General features: G+C 35.6%; 2 protein-coding genes and 1 pseudogene across 3 annotated transcripts; 1 reads left to right on the forward strand and 2 right to left on the reverse strand.

The window, feature by feature from the left end:
• The first annotated feature begins 649 nt into the window (after positions 1-649).
• On the forward strand, positions 650-3965 carry LOC143603899 (uncharacterized). Its single transcript, XM_077080563.1, has 6 exons — positions 650-1045; positions 2291-2436; positions 2534-2702; positions 3433-3531; positions 3609-3691; positions 3786-3965. Exons 1-6 carry the CDS (start codon positions 698-700, stop codon positions 3892-3894), a joined length of 954 nt encoding a protein of 317 aa, XP_076936678.1. The 5' UTR covers positions 650-697; the 3' UTR covers positions 3895-3965.
• A 935-nt stretch (positions 3966-4900) lies between these two features.
• LOC143603900 (long chain acyl-CoA synthetase 8-like) lies at positions 4901-9210 on the reverse strand. Its single transcript, XM_077080564.1, has 11 exons — positions 8665-9210; positions 8044-8124; positions 7671-7931; positions 7426-7557; positions 6767-6940; positions 6453-6682; positions 6181-6298; positions 5949-6080; positions 5722-5856; positions 5166-5372; positions 4901-5065 (listed from the first exon to the last, which is right to left on the reverse strand). The coding sequence occupies exons 1-11, from the start codon at positions 9193-9195 to the stop codon at positions 4901-4903; spliced, it is 2166 nt and encodes a 721-aa protein (XP_076936679.1). The 5' UTR covers positions 9196-9210.
• A 4440-nt stretch (positions 9211-13650) lies between these two features.
• LOC143603902 (heterogeneous nuclear ribonucleoprotein 1-like) lies at positions 13651-16372 on the reverse strand (annotated as a pseudogene). Its single transcript, XR_013148162.1, has 6 exons — positions 16281-16372; positions 16135-16175; positions 15880-16043; positions 14955-15054; positions 14694-14863; positions 13651-14505 (listed from the first exon to the last, which is right to left on the reverse strand). The product of XR_013148162.1 is annotated as a heterogeneous nuclear ribonucleoprotein 1-like (transcript).
• Positions 16373-20139: the final 3767 nt, after the last annotated feature.

A 20139-nucleotide genomic window follows, 5' to 3' on the forward strand; every position in this document is an offset into this window, starting at 1 on the left:
TAAAATAACGTCAAAATTAGTGCAATTTCACTTTTGCATACCCGAGGGCCCACACATAAATATACTATATGCGCGCAAAAAAAATTATAGAAGTTTAATTAATCACATTACTAGAATGAATTAATTTATAGCTATACTATAAAAGAAGATAGTGGTGGACTGGTAAGAAATGGACTTGGTGTTTCATATGACCCAGATTCGAATCATGCCACAACATTTAGTTTCGAAGACACCAGAGTGATGATCGGAGGCTAGGCAAGTATGTGGTGTTCATTAGTTGAATATTTGAACTGATTAAGTTTAATCTCATCGCACCGTCGTACCTTCGGGTGAGTGTTCACAGACATTAACATTAAATGAGGGTTTTCTTTAGAACGAAAGAAAAATGTATCACGATATAACGAATTTAGTTAGTACTTTATTTAAAAGATTCGTTAACCGTATTCCCTCCGTTAAAACGGCGTGGGTTAAATAAAACAAACACTTTTACATATGTTTAATAATAATGATGATTCCTTAATCGGTACAAATATTAAAATAATCTACAACGTTGCCGGCAATGACGTGGACTATTTGGCAGCAATGGAACAACAACAAACGTCGTCAACCTCATCTTCATCGCCACTACAACACACTATACAGTATAACACTATAACCCACACACACCACTCGTACCTTCCGCTTCAATACTTGTACCATGCTTTCTTTAACCACTCCAATCTCCTGCAACTACCCACATAACCCTATACTCAAACCCCACTATTTAAACCCATCAATTCACACTCGTTTTTCACAAATTAACAACACAAGAATCAAATTCAAGCAATTAAACAAGTGGGTTTCGCTTCAAATTTGCAGGAGTTCATTGGATACTCGGGAATCACAAAACCCTAATTTGGATCAAGAAAGTAGTATAAAAATTGACGGCGAGATGGGTGGTGGTGGTGGTGGTGGTAATGGTGGTGGGACGACGTCGTTTTTGATATTCTTGTTATGGGGTGGACTTATGTATTATGTGTTTAATTTGGCGCCTAATCAGACTCCGGTAAGCTCTTTTAACGAGCTTAAGCCAAGCTCAAGCTCGAGTCTTGTGTATTTTTTTTTATTTTAGTTTTAACTGTTTTGAAATTCTAAAAAGTATTAACTTTAGAATACACAGCCGAGCTTGAGCCGAACTTTGGCGAAGGCACGACACACGAGCTTGAGGTGGAGCCCAGTATAAGTTTATTTTCAAAATATATAAAATAATTTAAAGTTTTTCTTAACTAAAAACATTAGGGTAGGGCTGTTCACGAAACGAACCGAACGCATGCATGCTCATACTTGGTTTGGTTTGAAAGCGAGCCGGACCGAGCGGATTGACGTTAAAGAAACGAGCGATATCCTTATGCTTGAACTTGGTTTGGTTTGAAACGGAGCGGCTTGGTTTTGCTTGATTTCGTACAAAGTTTCCAATTTTAAATTTCTAAAACTTCAAAATATCATTAATTCAAGACTTTGAACTCTAAATTGTCTAAATCTCCACCTTTAGAATGTATAAACTCAAAGCTAACAATAAAACATATATAAAACTAGTGTCTATGGTGTACATTTGAACTTAGAATTCAACACAAAAGAGAGAAATTCTAAAAAACTTTAAAATATTGTATACTTCTATATATATACATAAAGTATATATATAAAACTAATAAATAAAAAATAATTCGAGCAAAACGAGCCGAACCAAACCGAGCTAGACCTGACCTGAGCTTAGGCACGGTTAAGGTTATTCTTAAAATATAATAAGTTATTAAGAACTTATATAAGTTTATTAATAAATAATAAATGTGCCGAGCTCGGGGTTGGGGTAAGGACTCACGAGCCAAGCTCGAGGTTAGGCTCGTTTAAAGTTATTATCAAAATATATAAAACAATAAAAAATTTATATAAAATAATTAATTAATAATAAATGAGCCAAGCTCGAGCATGAAAAATGACTCAAGATCCGAGCTTATTATATATTTAAAGTATAGCGCACGAGCTCGGGCCAAGCTTAGACTCGTTTAAGGTTATTCTCAAAATATATAAAATAAAATATACATATAAAAACTTATAAAAGAGCAAGGCTTGAGCTTGAAAAAATGATTCACAAACCAAGCTCGATCATTAGAAAAAGAGCTCGAAACGAGCCGAGGTCAAGCTCTCGTAAGTCAAAACGAGCCAAGCTCGAACCTTTTGGGCTCGGCTTGGCTTGTCTACTCCCCCCCCCCCCCCCCAGTTGCTGAAATCAATCAATTTTTACTATTTGCAGTCAACAGACATGTACCTTATAAAAAAGCTTTGTTATCTAATTGGGGATGACGGGTTCCAACCGAATCCAGTGATCGTATCTCTTTGGAACCTTATGGGATTATGGCCATTAGTATACAGCATGCTGCTGATTCCATCTGGCAGAAGGTATAATAATAATAATAACTAGTTGTTTGATAAATTTTTATTTTTTTAAAAAGGATTATAAACATGAATGATTCTTGAAATTTGTACGGTTTTGAAGCTCGAAAGGGAATGTACCCGTTTTCCCGTTCCTCCTACTTTCGTTCTTCTTGGGTGCGTACGCTCTGATACCGTATTTTGTTCTTTGGAGACCGCCTCCGCCTGTTACTGAGGAGTCCGAGCTGAAAAAATGGCCTCTGAACTTTCTTGAGTCAAAATTGACAGCTGGGGTAAGCCATTTTCTAAGAACGTCCGTAAAAGTGAGCTGTTATTATCAAGTATTCTGTTTTTAACATGACTTAAATCCTTGTCAAATATATCAGGGATGTTTAAAACTGTTAAACTGATCGAACCGTCTAAACTGAAGCAAGGCGGCCGATTTAAGATCCAAATAGTTTGGTTTGGCAGTTTAATGGTTGGGTCTGGTTTGAAACTTGGTTATGTTTTAAAAGTTGACGTTTTAACGGTTCAATGCTGTTTGAAACTTAATAATCGACCGGACCCACTGTGCATCCTTTATTATTCATATTTAATTTTCATTTTTGAATTATATAGATATGTATGCATGTTATAATGATGAATCATGGATATTATACAATTTTTTTTGAATTATATAGATATTTTTATATAAAATACTAGGTTTGAAATAATAATAAAAGGTTTGGTTTAAATCATGAAAACTGAACCATTAAGCTGTGTAAATTATATAGCTGTATATACAAATTATAATCATGACCAATGTCTATTATTTAAAAATTTTAATGCGGACTAATGATTTATAAAAAATCTGTGCAAACCGTCAAAGCACGACCGGTTCGACTGACTCGTCGAACGCATTCTGTTTGGTTTGTCAGTTTCTGAAGCGATATAATTTTCGTCAAAACCAGATAGTGAACATTCTTAGCTCTATATCTTATAGCCTGTATCCTGTAAAGACAGTTTTAATAACTAGCCCAGCAGGTAATATTTGCTGTAGGTTTAGGTCTAATCGTTAATGCGGGATTAGCCACCGGTGACAACTGGAAAGAGTATTTACAGTACTTTGGAGGAAGTAGACTCGTAAGTATATTATTCGCTACTTTCGAAATCTCGTTATAATTATAACTTAAAAACACAACATTATTGCTTACTTGCAGATACATGTTACCAGCATCGATTTCACACTGCTATCTTCGTTCGCTCCCTTTTGGGTTTATAATGACATGAGCGTCCGAAAATGGTGAGCCACAACCAACCCACCATTTTCTCGTTTGTGGGTGTTTTGCGTGTTGATACAGATGATTATCTGATACTGGGTTCGTCTTTAAATGCAGGACCAACAAGGGGTTTTGGCTTGTTCCGTTATCTGCGGTTCCATTTTTGGGTCCCGCGTTATATGTTCTGCTGAGGCCATCACTTGCTGTTACATCAAAGCAGGAATAATGCATTGTTGTTATTGTTGTAATAAAAATGTTTTTAGTAGAGAAGGTGAATGTAGCATAAATGTAATGAGCTTAAGCCTTAAGCTGTTATATTATATAGTTATTGAATATTTATTTATAAGTTATAGCCATTAGCTAAAAAATGATACCACTATATTATATAGTAATGATACCACTAGTTAGTAAATTATTATTTATATAAACATAACTTTTATTAAATGTGTAAAAATATGTAATTACGTAAGTCCGTTTTTTGTCTATGTGGTTTGACCTAGAGGTGCACAAATCGGGTCTTTTTAAGATACGGGTCTGCCTTTGGTTAACAAAATCAAGAACCGGGTAGGGTCAGGTCTGGTTACATGTAGTTTTGGGTTTTGACCGGTTTAGATGGTGTTTTATATTTTTATTGTTTTTTGGCCGGTTCGGGCCGGGTAGAAGGGGAACAAGTTTCGGTTCCGGGTTCGTATAGGGCTTCTCAGAGGAACTAGAACCGGTCTCTACCCAACGGTTTTGGTTGGGCGTGTCCGGTACGCCGGGTCAGGTTCGGGTCCGGTACGTCGGGTCAGGTCCGGAACCGGTTTTTTTTTGTGCATCTCTAGTTTGATCATTTTAATTAGTTTGATATTTTAATCAGTTCAGTTTTTGGTCATATCAGCCACTATATATATATCTCTTTATATATGTATAATTATATTATTTAAAAAAAGTTATATTTATAAATGTATACAGGTAATATAATTAATAAATAGTAAGCGGACTTGAACTCGAACTTTTGACATAAATGTTTGAAACTAGACAAGATCGAACTTTTGACATAAAGCCTGAACCTAGACGAGCTTCATAGTTACAAGATGTAACATTTGAGCATAGTTTTTAAAAAATAAACTACTGATTAGCGCGTATGTAGACAAAATTATTTAAAAAAATATAAAAAAAGCAACAACAAATCGTGCTCCTAACTTCGTAAAACAAAAAAAAACAAAAATGCGCATATTACGGGTTTTAGTTTACGCATATAACTTTTCCAAATCATCCTTAAACTTGGCCTTCAGTTGTTCCCTCTTCAACTTAAGAGCAGCCGTTACTAACCCCGATTCAGGAGTCCACGGCTCCGCCATCAGCTTTATCTTCGCAGGAAGTTCAAACTTATCCAACTTTGCTTCTTTCCCTACCTGCATTATCAAAATGCATGTTTAACGTTTAACATAACGAGGGGGTGATTACGAACACGTCGAAAACTTCAAGGGTTAAAAATGTAAATATTTAACGAACCTTGTTAAGAGATTGTTGAACTTCAGAAACAGTTTCTTTTTTATCACACAAATCAGCAAAATCATTGTAAGGGATACCCGCGCTCTGGGCCCACTGCTCGAGAACTCGATGTGCAGGGACTACTAATGCAACACAATAACTGTGGAAGGGGTCTGCGTGTAACATTACGTTTTCTACATACTTGCTCGATACAAGTGCTGCCTCAACCTGTAATAAAATTAATTACACGGATGGTTCCTGTGTTATGCAGTAATATTGGTATGCAATAATATTTTTTTAGTTTTAACGATTAAATAAATATGTAAATTACCAAACTACCCTCATGTGTCTTGCACATGACCAGATTTAACGAGAAAACTTAACGGGGTTAGTGCTAAAGGACGTACCGTGATATGGTTTTTAAGCATAGAGGATGCTTTCTGTCATTAAGTTTGCTAATGAAAAAGCGTACAAATATAAAGGACAAGTTTTGCTATTTTGTCTATTATAAGTTACACGAATGGTTCCTGTGGTATGCAGTAATATTGGTTTTGGTCCCGAAGTTTAAAAAAATTACCTTTCCTAAGGAAATGTACTCTCCGTGTTGGAGTTTTACGATATCTTTTTTTCGGTCGATAATTTCAAGGCATCCGTCAGGGTGAAACCTACCAATGTCTCCGGTGTAGAACCAACGCATACCGCTTTCGTCAACCTGCAGCCAAAAAGTCAACGTGTTAAAAAAGTTAGAATTTAAAATCAACATGAGCAATGTGAATGTGATGATGATGTTCATGAAATACGAACCTTGTACACCTCGTTTGTTTTTTCTTCGTTGTTGAAGTAACCAGCGGTTACACTGTATCCGCCAACGACAACTTCCCCACGTGGCATTGGTTTGTCTGATGTTAAGTAGCCACCTTCATCCCATGAAACAAGCTGCAATACAAATGAAAATTGTAAATGTAAAAAAACAAATAATAATAAGATGATTATATAAAAACATATATTTTAACTTTTTAATCATGATTTTTCGTACCTTAATATAGACACAAGGAAGAGGCGGACCGACACGACCAACAGAAGTATCATCCGCCTCAGAGAAAGCTGCACCAGCACATGTTTCAGTCAACCCATATCCTTGACCAATTGGAGCCCTGAAAAGTATTACATTTCGAAAATATAACTTCCAATACGGACATATCACAGGGACCATCCGAGTAATTAACTCGTAAAAAAAGTACTAAACTTTAACTAATATACTTTTTTATTTCCCATAGTAACTAGAAAACATAACTTCATTATATTTACCCAATGCAGACATTAATAAATCTTTGTGTATCAGCAGCTAAAGGAGCACCACCACATAACATAAACCGAATATGCCCACCGAGTACAGACCGTACTTTCTTAAAAACAATTGCATCCCACATAATCTTTTCTAAACCCCATGCACCTAACCAACTTCCATCAACTGCTAACAACCGTCTTTGATACGCAATGTTAAAAAGTTTAGTGGTCAAACCACCCTTTTCCTCAACCTACAAAAATTGGAATTATATAAAATATAAAACAATAAGTTAACTTTGAGATATAAGTTGTTTTTTAGCAACTGTTATATTTACCTTTTTTACTACTCCATCGCGAACACGATCTAGAATAGCTGGAACAGATGCTAATAAAGTTGGCTTTAATAGAGAAGCATCTCCCTTGGTTCCTTTTTTTATTTTATTTGACGTGTCGGTTAAAGTCAACGCTGACCCGTAACCTATTGAAATACCTGCAGTCATCATCACTGTCTGCACAACATCATGCATAAAAAAAGTAAAAATCATATTTTTTGTCGGTAGGTTAAATAAAAATTGCACACAGTAGAAACAAACTTTGCATTTTTTGTTCTCCTGATTTTAGCAAGTAGCAGCCAACTTTTACGTTATTACGGATTTTAGCAAACCATGTAACATTTTTTTACAGATTATATTGCATCTGTTTTTTTTTTCATTTTAGTTTATATGTGCATGTCATAAGTTTAATAAATAGGTAACCTTTTCAATCTTGAAAATAAATCTGTTTTAGGCTTTTTCCACATAAGCAGTTTTTTGCATATGTGGCATCTGACGCACGTCTAGCATGGCATAACCAGTGCCACATCAGCAAACTACATGTAAAATGAGATAGGTTGCTAGAATAGCTAATAAAATGTTTTTTGCGAAAACCGAGAAAAATGTAAAAATTATATCTATTTTATGCAGTTTACACTATTAGAATATATGCATGACGTAACCTCGGCAGCCAGTTCGAATATATGAGCCAATGGTAAGTATGCCAAGTAGACATCATTGGTCCCGATTTTTGGTACAACTGTCATAACCGCAGCAGCCGTTGCAACTACATTCCCATGGGTCATCATCACTCCCTAGAGAGTCAACAAAACAATATTATTAATAAATGATTAGTAGACCCGCGTATTATAAATTTATAACACAATCAGAAGCATAGTCTATAAGAGAATTAAGTGCAATATCAAACCTTTGGTAAACCTGTGCTGCCACTTGTATACATGATAACCGCAACATCTTCCTTGTTAGGTAGTCTTGTGTTAACTTTATTATTCTGTCCCGTTTTCTCGACTTCGGAGAAAGAAGAAATTTTCCAATCACCGATATTTTTTAACGCCTTGGTGTTATCACTTTCAAAGTAAATAACATTTTTCACAGTCTTTAGGCTTGAACTAACTGTAGACAAATTCTTCATTAGCTTGGAATCACAGATCAAGGTTGATACTTTTGTCTGTAAAAAAGTTGCATGAATAACTTTTTATAGTTAAAATGTCACCTGATAATAATAATAATAATAATAATAATAATAATATAATAATAATAATATTGTTTTATGCACACACCTCATTAAGAGAGTGAATCAGGGCATCATCACCTAAAGATGCATATATTGTCACAACAGTGATATTCTGCCTAAAGCATCCCTGAAATCATTATAGACTTGTAATAAGTATTCATATACCTAGGCTTGTGATCGAACTGAACGGTCAGTGAACCATGCGACAAAAAGTTCGTTTATTTACTAAACGAACGAACATGAACAAAAATTTTTGCACGTTTAGTTAAACAAACGAATATGAACAAATGTCTCGTCTTATATTTATGTTTGTGAGCGGTCATTCATTTTAAGTATGTTTATGTTCGTTCGTTTACGTTCATTTATATTGGTAAGTTTTCGGTTGTTTAAGTTTTTTCTTTACATTTGGATATGTATTTAAATCTTACTAGGGCTAGTCTAATTTTAATAATATTTAGGCACAACATATTGCATGTGAACGCTGAACTGTTCGCTTATACTATTAACGAACAATCATAGAAAAAAACACAAGCACGTTCATTTTCTTAACGAACTAAATCGAACAAGAAAATCCGTTCGCTTAAAAGTTCGTGATAGTTTGCTCGGTTAGTTTACAAGCCTAAATATCCCTTAATGAAAAAATTAAATACAATAATGTATCATCTACCTCAAATGCAATTAACCACTCTGCACGCGTATCAGAAAAAATAGCGATCCGAGTATCAAGATCATGACCAAGACGAACAAGTCCAGACGCAAAGTCACACGCGCGCTTAAACACCTCTCCAAATGTTTCCCATTCATACTCACCAAGATGCAACTTCTCAAACTTTCTTCCATCACTACCACTAACAAAGCTTCTTTCTATCAACTTTCGTGTACCAAGAAACCGATGCTGCGAATATTTCTCACACGACTGCTCAAACAATGCAGCCATGGTTGTAGCACCGTCCCACGGGACATCAATTAACTTGTCTGATCTAGCATTTTGCATAGCAAGACCTGGTTCGCCACTGGCTTCAACCGGAACACCTCGTTGTTTTACTTTCTTTTTCTTGTTTGAAAACATTGAAGACAGAACTAGTGGTACTGCAATGGCTGCAAGAATTGCAAGTGCAGCGCCGTAAGTTTTGTCTTCGGTGAAGCTGGATAAGAAACTCTCAACTTCCATCTGTTTGTTTTTCTCCGAATCATCCATTTTGCGTAATCCAAATGTTTATAAATTATAATGGTGTTATCCTGAAAGGTTGCAGATAAATTAATATATGCAGATTTTATATGATGATTCAGTTAACTGCTAATCATCTGTTTTATGAAATTTGAAAAAGAAATATAATACAAGAATCATGAATCAGTTGCAATATTCATACAATGATTTAACAGACTAATGCTATGTGTTTGATTAACAGGAATAAGTAGGGGCGTGCATGAAACCGAAAAAACCGAACCGAAACAAAAGTGTTTTTCTAGAATTTCATTTTTTTATTGTAAACACTGAACTTACCAAAAAAACCGAACCGAACCAAATCAAATTTCTAGTTTTTCGTTTTTTTTATTGTAAGTAATTTATAAGAATTTAATACATATGTAACTCAAATATTTTAGCCCAAATGTGTAACAGTTAGTTACAAATTAATAAAATGATTTAGGCCGAAATTTGTTATTTTGGACCAAAAAAAGTTTTCCAGCCCAAAATTTTCAAGCTCGACTGGCCAAGCCGAACCGAATTTGTAGTTTTATTTTCTTGATTTTTATTGTTTTAAGTAATTCATAAGAATTTAATACATAGTAGCCCAAATGTGTAATAATCCATTAGTTATTTAGTATCAAAAATATTTTAGCCCAAATTTTTAAGCTCAAATGGCAAAATTAAAAATTAAAAATCAAAAATCCAAAAACCAAAATTAGCCCAAAACCGAACCATGCACACCCCTAGATTTAAACGCGGCCAAAATGTGTAGAATCAACTAATATGGATCTCATATTCATCTACAAAACATTTAGGTTTGTGATCACATCTATTACCTAAATAATCATACCCATAATATATTAATAATCACAAGGTAACATTTGCATGTGTAAACATTTAATAATAATAATAATAATAATAATAATAATAATAATGATATAATAATATCAGTCAGTGATCATTACGTACAGAATATTAAAATAAGATGGCGAGAATGCGAAAATTCGCGGGAGAATTAACGATAATTCATAACCGAAACCGGTCGAATTAATGAACAGATTACCTGTAAAAACAGAAGCAAATTGAATGAATATATGAACTTGATCTGTATAGAGAGAAAATAATAAGGTGGTATAAATAGAAGTGTAATATTATGAGTGTGTGATCCGTTCGATAAAGTTTCACCAAACAAAAATAATATTACACAGTGTCACGTTATTGTCACGTTGGTAAGGAGTTTAAAGTTTTTACTAGCTTTTATTTTAAAAGAACTAGTTTTTATTCTTCGTATTATGGGGTTGTTTTACATTATTTGTTTCATAACCCGGTTTAAAAACTATTTAGGTTTGGTGATACACTGATACTCATGACCCACTTATTTTTTTTTACTATAAAATTGTTTATTAGTTATAATAAAAAAGATAATAAATTTTAGTATATCCCTATTTTATAGGATTTTCATACCAAATATTTGATAAGATTAATTTTTAATTTAATAAGATGTTAGACATCATTTAAGGGTTATCTGGGTTTAGTGAGACTTATACTCATAAATTCGGGTCAAATGCATGAGACAGACTTTGGGGAGTGTATGAGTGGCTTAATGAAGGTTGACCGAGATCTTTGTGATCTCCGGCTCGGTCCTAAGAGCGTCCGGGTTTTACCACCAGTGGGTCTTCGGACGAGTGGGTTCTTCCCGAAACTGGAGATAACTTGGAGACAGTTAAGGGCTCCGTACGGCTGGATTAGGCCAGCTGGCAGCGGTCTTTTGCCATTGAGTCACCACGTACAATTATCTGTTTGTTGGCCATTCATATAAAAAACAACAAAATTATTATTTAATCTTTTTTTTTAATTGAGTGAGGTAAAGTGATTGATTGACAAACAGGTTGACCTCACTCATTTGAACCCGGATAACATGCCCTTTGTCGCCCCTTTTGTAGTTGCGTAATGGTGTATGGCGTCCTCTTTGACGTGCAATGGGTGTAAATTAAGTAAGTAATCTCAAACTCGAAGTCAACATATTTGGAACCTTACAAGTTACAATTAAAGCTCATGTTTTAGTCATTAGTAATTTTTTCTTTAATTTTATTGTTATGAAGAGGTTTGATAATCGCTTCTAAACACCTAATTGGAGCGGTTCAGCATCTTCTGTGGCACTTTTGTTAGTTTTTATGGGCTGTTTTGCAAATATAGATCTTTTGGGACGGTTTGGTTATCCGCCTCATAGATAAACCATAATTTAGTACGATATTTTAAAAAAAAAAACCAGATAGCCCTTAAACGGGTAATTACTTGAGTAATTAGTAATCTCAAGTATAACATTTTCTACTCGAATTTTCAACTTATTTCGTGCCTTATGTTTATAAGTTATAGCTCTGAGGTTGATTTATGCATTATGTATTTATTTTTGTATATATGAACTATATATATTTTTTGGAATATAACTACACGTTATATGATATAAGTTATAACATCATATATCAATCATGTAATTATTCTATGGTTCAAAACATATTTTCATGACGAGTCAATCATGCAAATTTTTGGTTCAAAACATATATTTCTATAATTTCTTGGATGTATTATTTTAAATGTTTTGTCGTGTTTATATACACATTCAAGGAGCATTTGTTTTAACATTTGAGGAATTGTAACGGAGTGATGAATCTGACAAACCAATCGCGTTGTTCGTTCCACATCGGCACCTTGAACGATGCACAACTCTCTCTCTCTCCTTATTTTCTCTCTTTCCCGCTCACAACCACCCAAATGTCCTCACCTACAAATGCACTTCCGCATCAATGTATCATCCCAAAATGTCATTGCCACCTCGGAATCAGATGCCATGCTAAATGCATTGCATTGTATCAATGACCTTCAAATAAACGCGGTTTCATCATTTAAAGCAGTGGTTCATAATGATGTAAAATGAAAGGTATGCCTTGTGTTAGATATGGTATGATGTAAAATGAAAGCAGTGGTTTCATAATTATATAAAATTTTGTTCTATGAAAATCAGTTGTCTTTCAATGAGAAATTAAAAAATCTGAACACGCCTCCAATAACTCACGTCCGGTCTTTTCACCTCATTAAAAGCGCCTCGCTCATTCCCATCATACAACCCATTTTTTGGCATATCATAACAACACCGCTCATCTATCCTCTCCACACCAGACGCAGACCCACCCACTCTTTACGTGAGCTAAAGATTGCGTGCTCTTAACAACGCTAAAAACACGATTGTTTACTAGCTCTACATTAATTCTGAAAAAAAAAACTTTATGATTCAGGTTCTTTTATATACAACTGTGAATTAGAACAATTTTGCATGTAATATGAAATTCTAAATCAAATACAAATGCATCATGCTTTTATTAGTTTAAAGTACCATACATATGATAACAGTCTTTACAACATATGCTGATGAAGTGAATCTTTACATATTTCATAAACATCCCAAGAAACACATCTTTCAAGATTACTTTCGGTATTTAAAATTCCGACGATGATTTCTAGTATAAGGTACAACCTTCGGTTGATAGACCTACGTGATCTCAAGTAGCTCACGGGTGGGTATCATATGAAGGAAATCAAATACCCCCTAAACTTATGCTAATATGATGGCCGGTCATAGTTTAGTAAAGATTTTAAGTGGGTTCGCTTGGAATATGCTAACAGTTTCAATAAACTTCCTACTCCATATTACAATAGTCCGCGTTCGCGAAATACAAATCACCTAAACTAAAGGGTCAAGCTAAAAGACCAAAATGGAACAGCCTTTATACACACACATAACATATCATTCAAGAACTTCATGTATCTACCGTCACGTAAGAGTCAAATTACACTTTTTAGAAAATTAAATTTTCATTTGACCTTCCAAATGTTTTCTATTAATTTCCAGCATGGAAAGTATTTAAAAAAATAGTTAATACAAAACATATGTTCAATAAGTACTAATTCAAAGTTCTAACTCAACTTCATAATAAGCTAAAATGTTTCTAAATCAAGCTACAATGAACAAAAAAAATCTATGAAACAATAAAATTGAAACGAAACTTGAAAAATAAATTGAAAAGAAAAGGTAGTATAAAATTCGTCACGAAGTGTGAAGAAACTTGAAAATCGAAAAATAAATTTACAAAGTATAAACATGCGCACTGGCACGAAACGTTTACTTACACGCACATATATATATATATATGTGTATATGTACTAACACACACATATATGCATATATAATTGCACTACAATACCAACATACATATACTAGTATGCATATCCACTACAATACCAAAAACTAATTACACTAATATATGATTAATATAATATACTTGTATAAACAAGTATACAACCACCTGCATGCAAACTTACTTATAATAATTATTACTAACAGATGAATCATGATCAAAAGTTAGCTAACTAGGATAAAGAATCCTACATCGAGTACCTGGAAACGCCACCTACATGAAGACGTTAAACATAGATATAGACTAAAAGACGGAACCTAAATCCAACAATTATCCTTAAAACATAAATCCTAAAACACAAAGTACATAATTATAACACAAAGTTGTTCTAAAGTCTCACAAAAAACATGCTAACTAGCTAAATGCAAATGCAACTCGGATCTTCTAGTTTCTTCTAGATTCTTGATGTGTTGTAAGGGCTCTTAATGCCTATTCGATTCTCTTGATCCAACGGTCACTAAGTGTCTACCTGCCATAAGGATGGTAACGACTACCACCGCTATAACCTGCCCTACTACCGTACGGCCCACCCGCTCCATAACCCGAACCCACACCCGGCTCATACCCACCACCACCACCGCCCAGCCCACCATAACCACCATAGCCGCCACTATCACCGCCACCACCGCCACCTCGCCCGTACCCGCCTAACCCACCCGCTCCATACCCTCCACTATACGCCCCAGCATACCCACCACCACCACCACCACCATACGAACTAAACCGACTAGAGTACCCACTGAGTGGCGGCTCACCGCCCCTATAACCACCATAGTCACCGCCGTATTCACCACCATAACGGCCCCCGAAATCACTTCCACCGGGCCCGTACGGACCGTAATCACCAAACCTACTTGGCGGTCCTCCATAAGACCTATAAGGCGGAGGACCATACCCTCCACCACCACCACCGCTACCATAACCACCGCCATACGAATCATCAAACCCGTCATAACCACCGCCGCCGCCGCCCACCGCCGGCATATCCTCGACCCTTAGGTTCCCTACTGTATGAGCTAATTCCTGACTGCGAAGACTTCTTTGGTTCAGCCTTCTTGATCTCAACCTACACCAAATAAACACGTTAACCTGTTTCTTCTCTATAAACTTAAAACAACTTCATTTACCCGTAAAACTTTTATAACCCTTTGACCAAATTTTACATTTACAGTTTTATATGAAAAATAATAATAATAATAATAACGCGAGTATCCTACATCCATTCCACACGCGCCGTTTAAAATAAAAACTTACCTGTGTACCATTCATGTCAATCATATTCCCATTGACAAGAATGTCATCAACCGATTGCTCACTTTCAAACACGATAAATCCAAACCCTCGAGGGCGTTTTGTCACATGATCTCTAATAATTTCATGCTCGGATACTTGTCCATACTTTGAAAAGAACTCTTTGAACTCCTCTAAACAAAGCAAACAAAACAATCATAAGCACCAATACAATCATAATAAACATGAACATTTAAATAAATTTAATTAATTTCACATGCTAACCTTCGGTAACTACAGCTGGAATCCCACCAACGAATATCTTCTTAGTTTTGAAATCTTTATGCCCGGTAGAGCCTTTGGGGATAGTTCTCTTGAGTTCAACCTGTCAGATATTTAACAACAAAATAATTAAAAAAATCTTATTTTTTTCAATTTCCAGTTACTTGTAAAACATTCAAATAAAATACTAAGCAATCAAATAACCAAACAACCTAAATGTATACAATTCATTTAAATAAATTAACTTTCTGTAAAAATTTGTTATCTTTAAAAGCAAAATGACATTAAAATAATACAAAGTCATAATTTTTTTCGATTTCTTTAACTTTCTTAAAACATTCAAATAAAACAAGATTTGCTAATCAATACCTATTATATACCTATCCATTCAAATAAACTAATTTTCTTTAAAAAAAAGTTGTTATCTTTAAAGCAATATCACATTGGAATGTGCAAACAAGTCAGACCCACAAGACCGACCCGACCCAGGCCCAAACCCAAACCCGTTTAGTGGTATACTTAAAACCCAGAAACCGACCCTACTGAAAATAACCGGGTCCAATCAGTTCAAGTCTTGCGGGTCTAACCCTGTTCCCCGACCCAGACCCGGACACGTTTAATGGTATTCTCAAGAACTGAGACCCGACCCTTATGTAAATAATCACGTCTGATCGGTTCAAATCTCGCGGGTCTTACCCTGTTTACATAAACAGAAAATGTTCAAACCCGCAAAGCACGACCCAGACCCGGACCCGTTTAATGGTATTCTTAAGACCCGAGACCCGACACTATCACACTATCATAAATAACCGTGTCTGATCGGTTCAGGTCTCGTGGGTCTTGCCGGTTTACGCTCAATCCTAATATTATCACATCACAAACAACATAAAAACAATAAACACAAACTCAACTATTACACCTAACTCACCTGTTTCCCATCAATAACATGAGTCTCCTTAATAATAGTATCAACAACCGAAGGATCCGCATAAGTAATAAACCCGAACCCCCTCGGCCGACCCGTCAACCGATCTTTCATAATAACCGAGTCCGTAATCGATCCGTACTTCCCAAAGTACTCGACAAACGTAGCTAAACATATACACCCACAGACATCAAATACAATCATACAAATACAAATTCAATCAAATTAATAATAAAGTTAGGGTTTTTATCTACTAACTGATCTGGGTTTCCTTCGATAAGCCTCCTATGAATATCTTGCTGTAAAAAAATTAAATTTTTTTAAGATTTGGGGAATTGGGGTTAGGGTTTGGATAATAATAATAATAATAATAATAATAATAATAATATGTGAAATTGACATACCCAGGACTGGCGCCATCGCCGAAATCGGATCGCTTGGAAGCCATTGAAGTGAATTGAATGAATTGGGTGAGAATTTGGAATTAGGGTTTCGAATGTGTTTGTGAATTTGATGGTTTTGAGAATTGGGTGGGTGGGTCTTATAGGAATGCGTTATGCGGTGGATATAAGGGTTAGGGTTTTTTTTACTTTTGGTCTGTGAAGAAGTTATATGTTTTACGGTAGAGTTTGGTATGCAGAAAAAACTGTGAAAATATGAAATAAATGTATGTTTGGTTTAGAACGGACAATTTAGACACGTATATAAATAGACGAAACGAATTTACTTGAATGAAGCGGGTATCATGTATAGTCTTGACACGTTTCGTGTGTTAAATAGGTAGACATGAATTAACTTGTTAATTTTCGTTGTTTACATGTTAGATACCCATTAGTACCTGATCAGTCGATCTCCCCATCAGACGCCGTCGCCTGCAACCAAGTTGTCTCTCAAAGTGACCAAATCGAACCTTTTTCTGATTTGAGTATAGTTATATGCATCGGGTTAACTTTTGTGAACTTTCGACGGCTTATGTTTCACTAAACATGATCTTAAGTATGTGTCCAAATAGCTATTATAATGTCTTATTGCGTATACCTAGTGTTAACAAATTTCCGTGTTGTGTACAGGTATACATGTTTCATGTTTGTGTCTTATCGTGTATGGGTGATATGTCAGCCCTAGTTTATTACACAACGAATCTCATTCCATGTAAACACATCAAAACTATTCCATCCTTATGCCTTGCTTCTTTTTTTTCAATTCATTATTTCTTTCACCGCAATTGTTATCCATTCTTTATAACTTAAATCATGTGGTTACAATTGTAGTCTAACAAGTTCAATAACAAAAATGGTTATTTGATAAGTGTAACCTAAATAATAATAATAAAAAAACAAAATTCAAGTTCGATTATAAGTTCGGTTTTGAACTACCTGAATTCAGTCTGATCGGTTTTTGGCTTAGATAATAATAACTTCAAACTAAAAACAAAACAAATGGACACCCCTTACAAAGCCACTTATTAGTTACACTGATGTAAGTTTAAAGATCAGTGATTTTGGTAATTTGGCAAAACAATTTATAATAAAATTGTTATAAGGTTGTGTAGTATGGTGGTGTGGAAAGTCTCTTGAGATTACTTGGCATTGAACCACATTATGAAATGCAGTTCCTCACACCCATAAAGTGTGGATGTGTAATTATCCATAAGGTGGAGGTGAACAAATTACATGACGTCTACGTGTCACTTTCCACATGACCACATCCCATGGTCTACGGGGTTCTCAATCGGGACGCATATCACATGGTTGAGATAGACCAAGGATTTCGCATGTTACGAAGTCAAAAGTCCCTGGTCATCCTATTAGGAAAAAAGTAAAAGCTATGTGAGAGGAGTGCGGGTTTGGGGGAAGAGAAATGGTGTAGTAAATAATTTTCGAAAGAAAATTAGGACGAAGGTCACATGGTTGAGATAGTCCGAGGATATGGCTAAATTGTTTACCCGAAAGTAACATACGCATCAGAGATAACAACAAATGTCTTGCTTGAAGGGAAATGATGAAATGTGTCAAACGTTGTCCAAAATGCATTTTTATGCGCAGAAGTTATCCTGTCGCTTTATTCTGATTGTAAAAGAACAATAAATATAATTATGTTTAACACATTTATTATTTATAAAATATGGGTCACCCAATTAAAAATGACCGGTTTCAACAGTATATGTATTAACCAGTTATTCAAGCTAATCAAGAAACGAAAATTTCCCTACGTAATTTAAGGACTCGCGGCTACTAGGATACCAACAAGACATCCACCAAAAACATGTTCATCAAGCATCATTTTGTTCAAACCATTATCATCGACCCTAGTCGAGCTCAAACCTGTATTTAAAGAGTTAACTAATTAATTCTCATTAAGTGTTTGTTGAGTTTTTTAAAAGTTAAAACTACTTGTTTGCTTATTTACTTTTTAAAAAACAAAATCAATTATGAAAAACTCAAATTTAAAGCTTTTCAAGCTTTAAACTGAAATTTACCAAACTTTTTACCTTTAAATAAGCAAACAAACAATTATGCAAAACTCAACCAAACACCCCTAAATAAAAGAGGTAGTATTGCAAAAAACATAAACAAAGGTCAACTTATCTAATGTAACTTTTAATAAAATAATAATAATAACTTAGTAGTAACCAAACATACACTTAGACCACCCGTAGTGGTGCATTATGTGTTGCGTGAAGGACGAAAACGCGGGGGGAACACCGCCCCCCCCCTGCGTTATGTTAAATTTTTTTTTCCGCGTTTTGTCTAAAACGCTACAACGGGCACGGGAATAAAAAATGTTACCGTTGAATGAGCCGTTGGAGTTTTAAAAAAAATTATTTCCTATATATTAAACCATTTCATCCCCAATCAAACCTCATTAAATTCATAAAAATTCTCTTTTAACTCTATAAAAATTCCTTTACACCAAATTCACTATATATGGATCCTCCATCTATATATAAACAGTTTTTCGAGCCCGACCAACAAGCCGAGGACGTGGAGGAGGAACGGGCGGTTACGAGTGCGATTATGCTCGCGACACAGTATATGAGTTCCGTTACGGGTGCGATTAGCTCTCCACCCCCCGTTTCAACAAGAACATATATCGAACGAGATCGTGCCGAAGCCAACAACCGGTTGATGGCGGATTACTTCTGCGACACGCCGAGATACAAGAACCCGAAGACCTTTAGGCGTCGTTTCGGATGTCTAAAAATTTATTTATGCGCATCACCAATGATTTGGAGCGTGAGTTTGATTACTTTAAGCAAAAGCTGGACGCTCGAGGGACGCTAGGATTCACGGCTATTCAGAAGGTTACGTCAGTCGTGCGCGTGCTCGCCTACGGAAACACGACCGACATCAACGACGAGTATTTAAAGATGGCCGAAAAAACAAGTCGGGACACATTGGAGTATTTTTGTTACGGTATGTTTTTTTTTTAAATAGTTTATCACTTGTTTACTGTGATCATTTAATTTATAAAAATTTTGTAAAATATAGGAATATTTAAACTATATGGACCACCTTATCTGAGAGAGCCCGACGTTAACGATCTACAACGTCTTTACGAGGCACATACAAGGGTACATGGTTTCCCCGGCATGATAGGAAGTGTAGATTGCATGCATTGGGAATGGGCTAATTGTCCAACTGCATGGCGAGGTCAATTCACACGAGGTGACCAAAAGGGACCAACGGTCAGCCTTCAAGCGATCGCTTCATACGACCTTTGGATTTGGTCGGCATTCTTTGGTGTTCCCGGTTCCAACAATGACATAACCGTCTTAGAGCAGTCTCCTGTGATGGAGAGTTACATATCTGGGACCGTTCCCGTCGCTTCGTTTTGGGCTAACGATAACTTCTACGATCATGGGTACTATCTGGGTGATGGAATATATCCAGAGTTTGCGATAATTGTTAAAACATTCAGAGACCCGATGGATGAAAAAAGACAGTATTTTAAGAAAGTGCAAGAGTCTGCGAGAAAGGATATCGAGAGGTGTTTTGGTGTTCTTCAACAACGATGGCATTATGTTAAAAATCCTTGTCGTCTGTGGTCTTTAGAAAGAATGAGATGTGCTATGTATGCGTGTATCATAATGCATAACATGATCATCGAGGACGAGGGAAGAGCAATATGTCCAGCTTTCATACCGGACCCGGATCCACCACGGACTCCGGCAAGTATGGAGCAACGACTAGAAAACTCGGATTCCGTGCGGTCAAGAGAGATACATAACGCACTAAAGGAGGATTTGGTCCAACATCTTTG

The sequence above is a fragment of the Bidens hawaiensis genome, unplaced genomic scaffold (genome assembly GCF_021521415.1).
Source record: "Bidens hawaiensis isolate Kalapana, Puna unplaced genomic scaffold, B.hawaiensis_p1.1 tig00063324_1, whole genome shotgun sequence".
Taxonomy (NCBI): Eukaryota; Viridiplantae; Streptophyta; class Magnoliopsida; order Asterales; family Asteraceae; genus Bidens; species Bidens hawaiensis.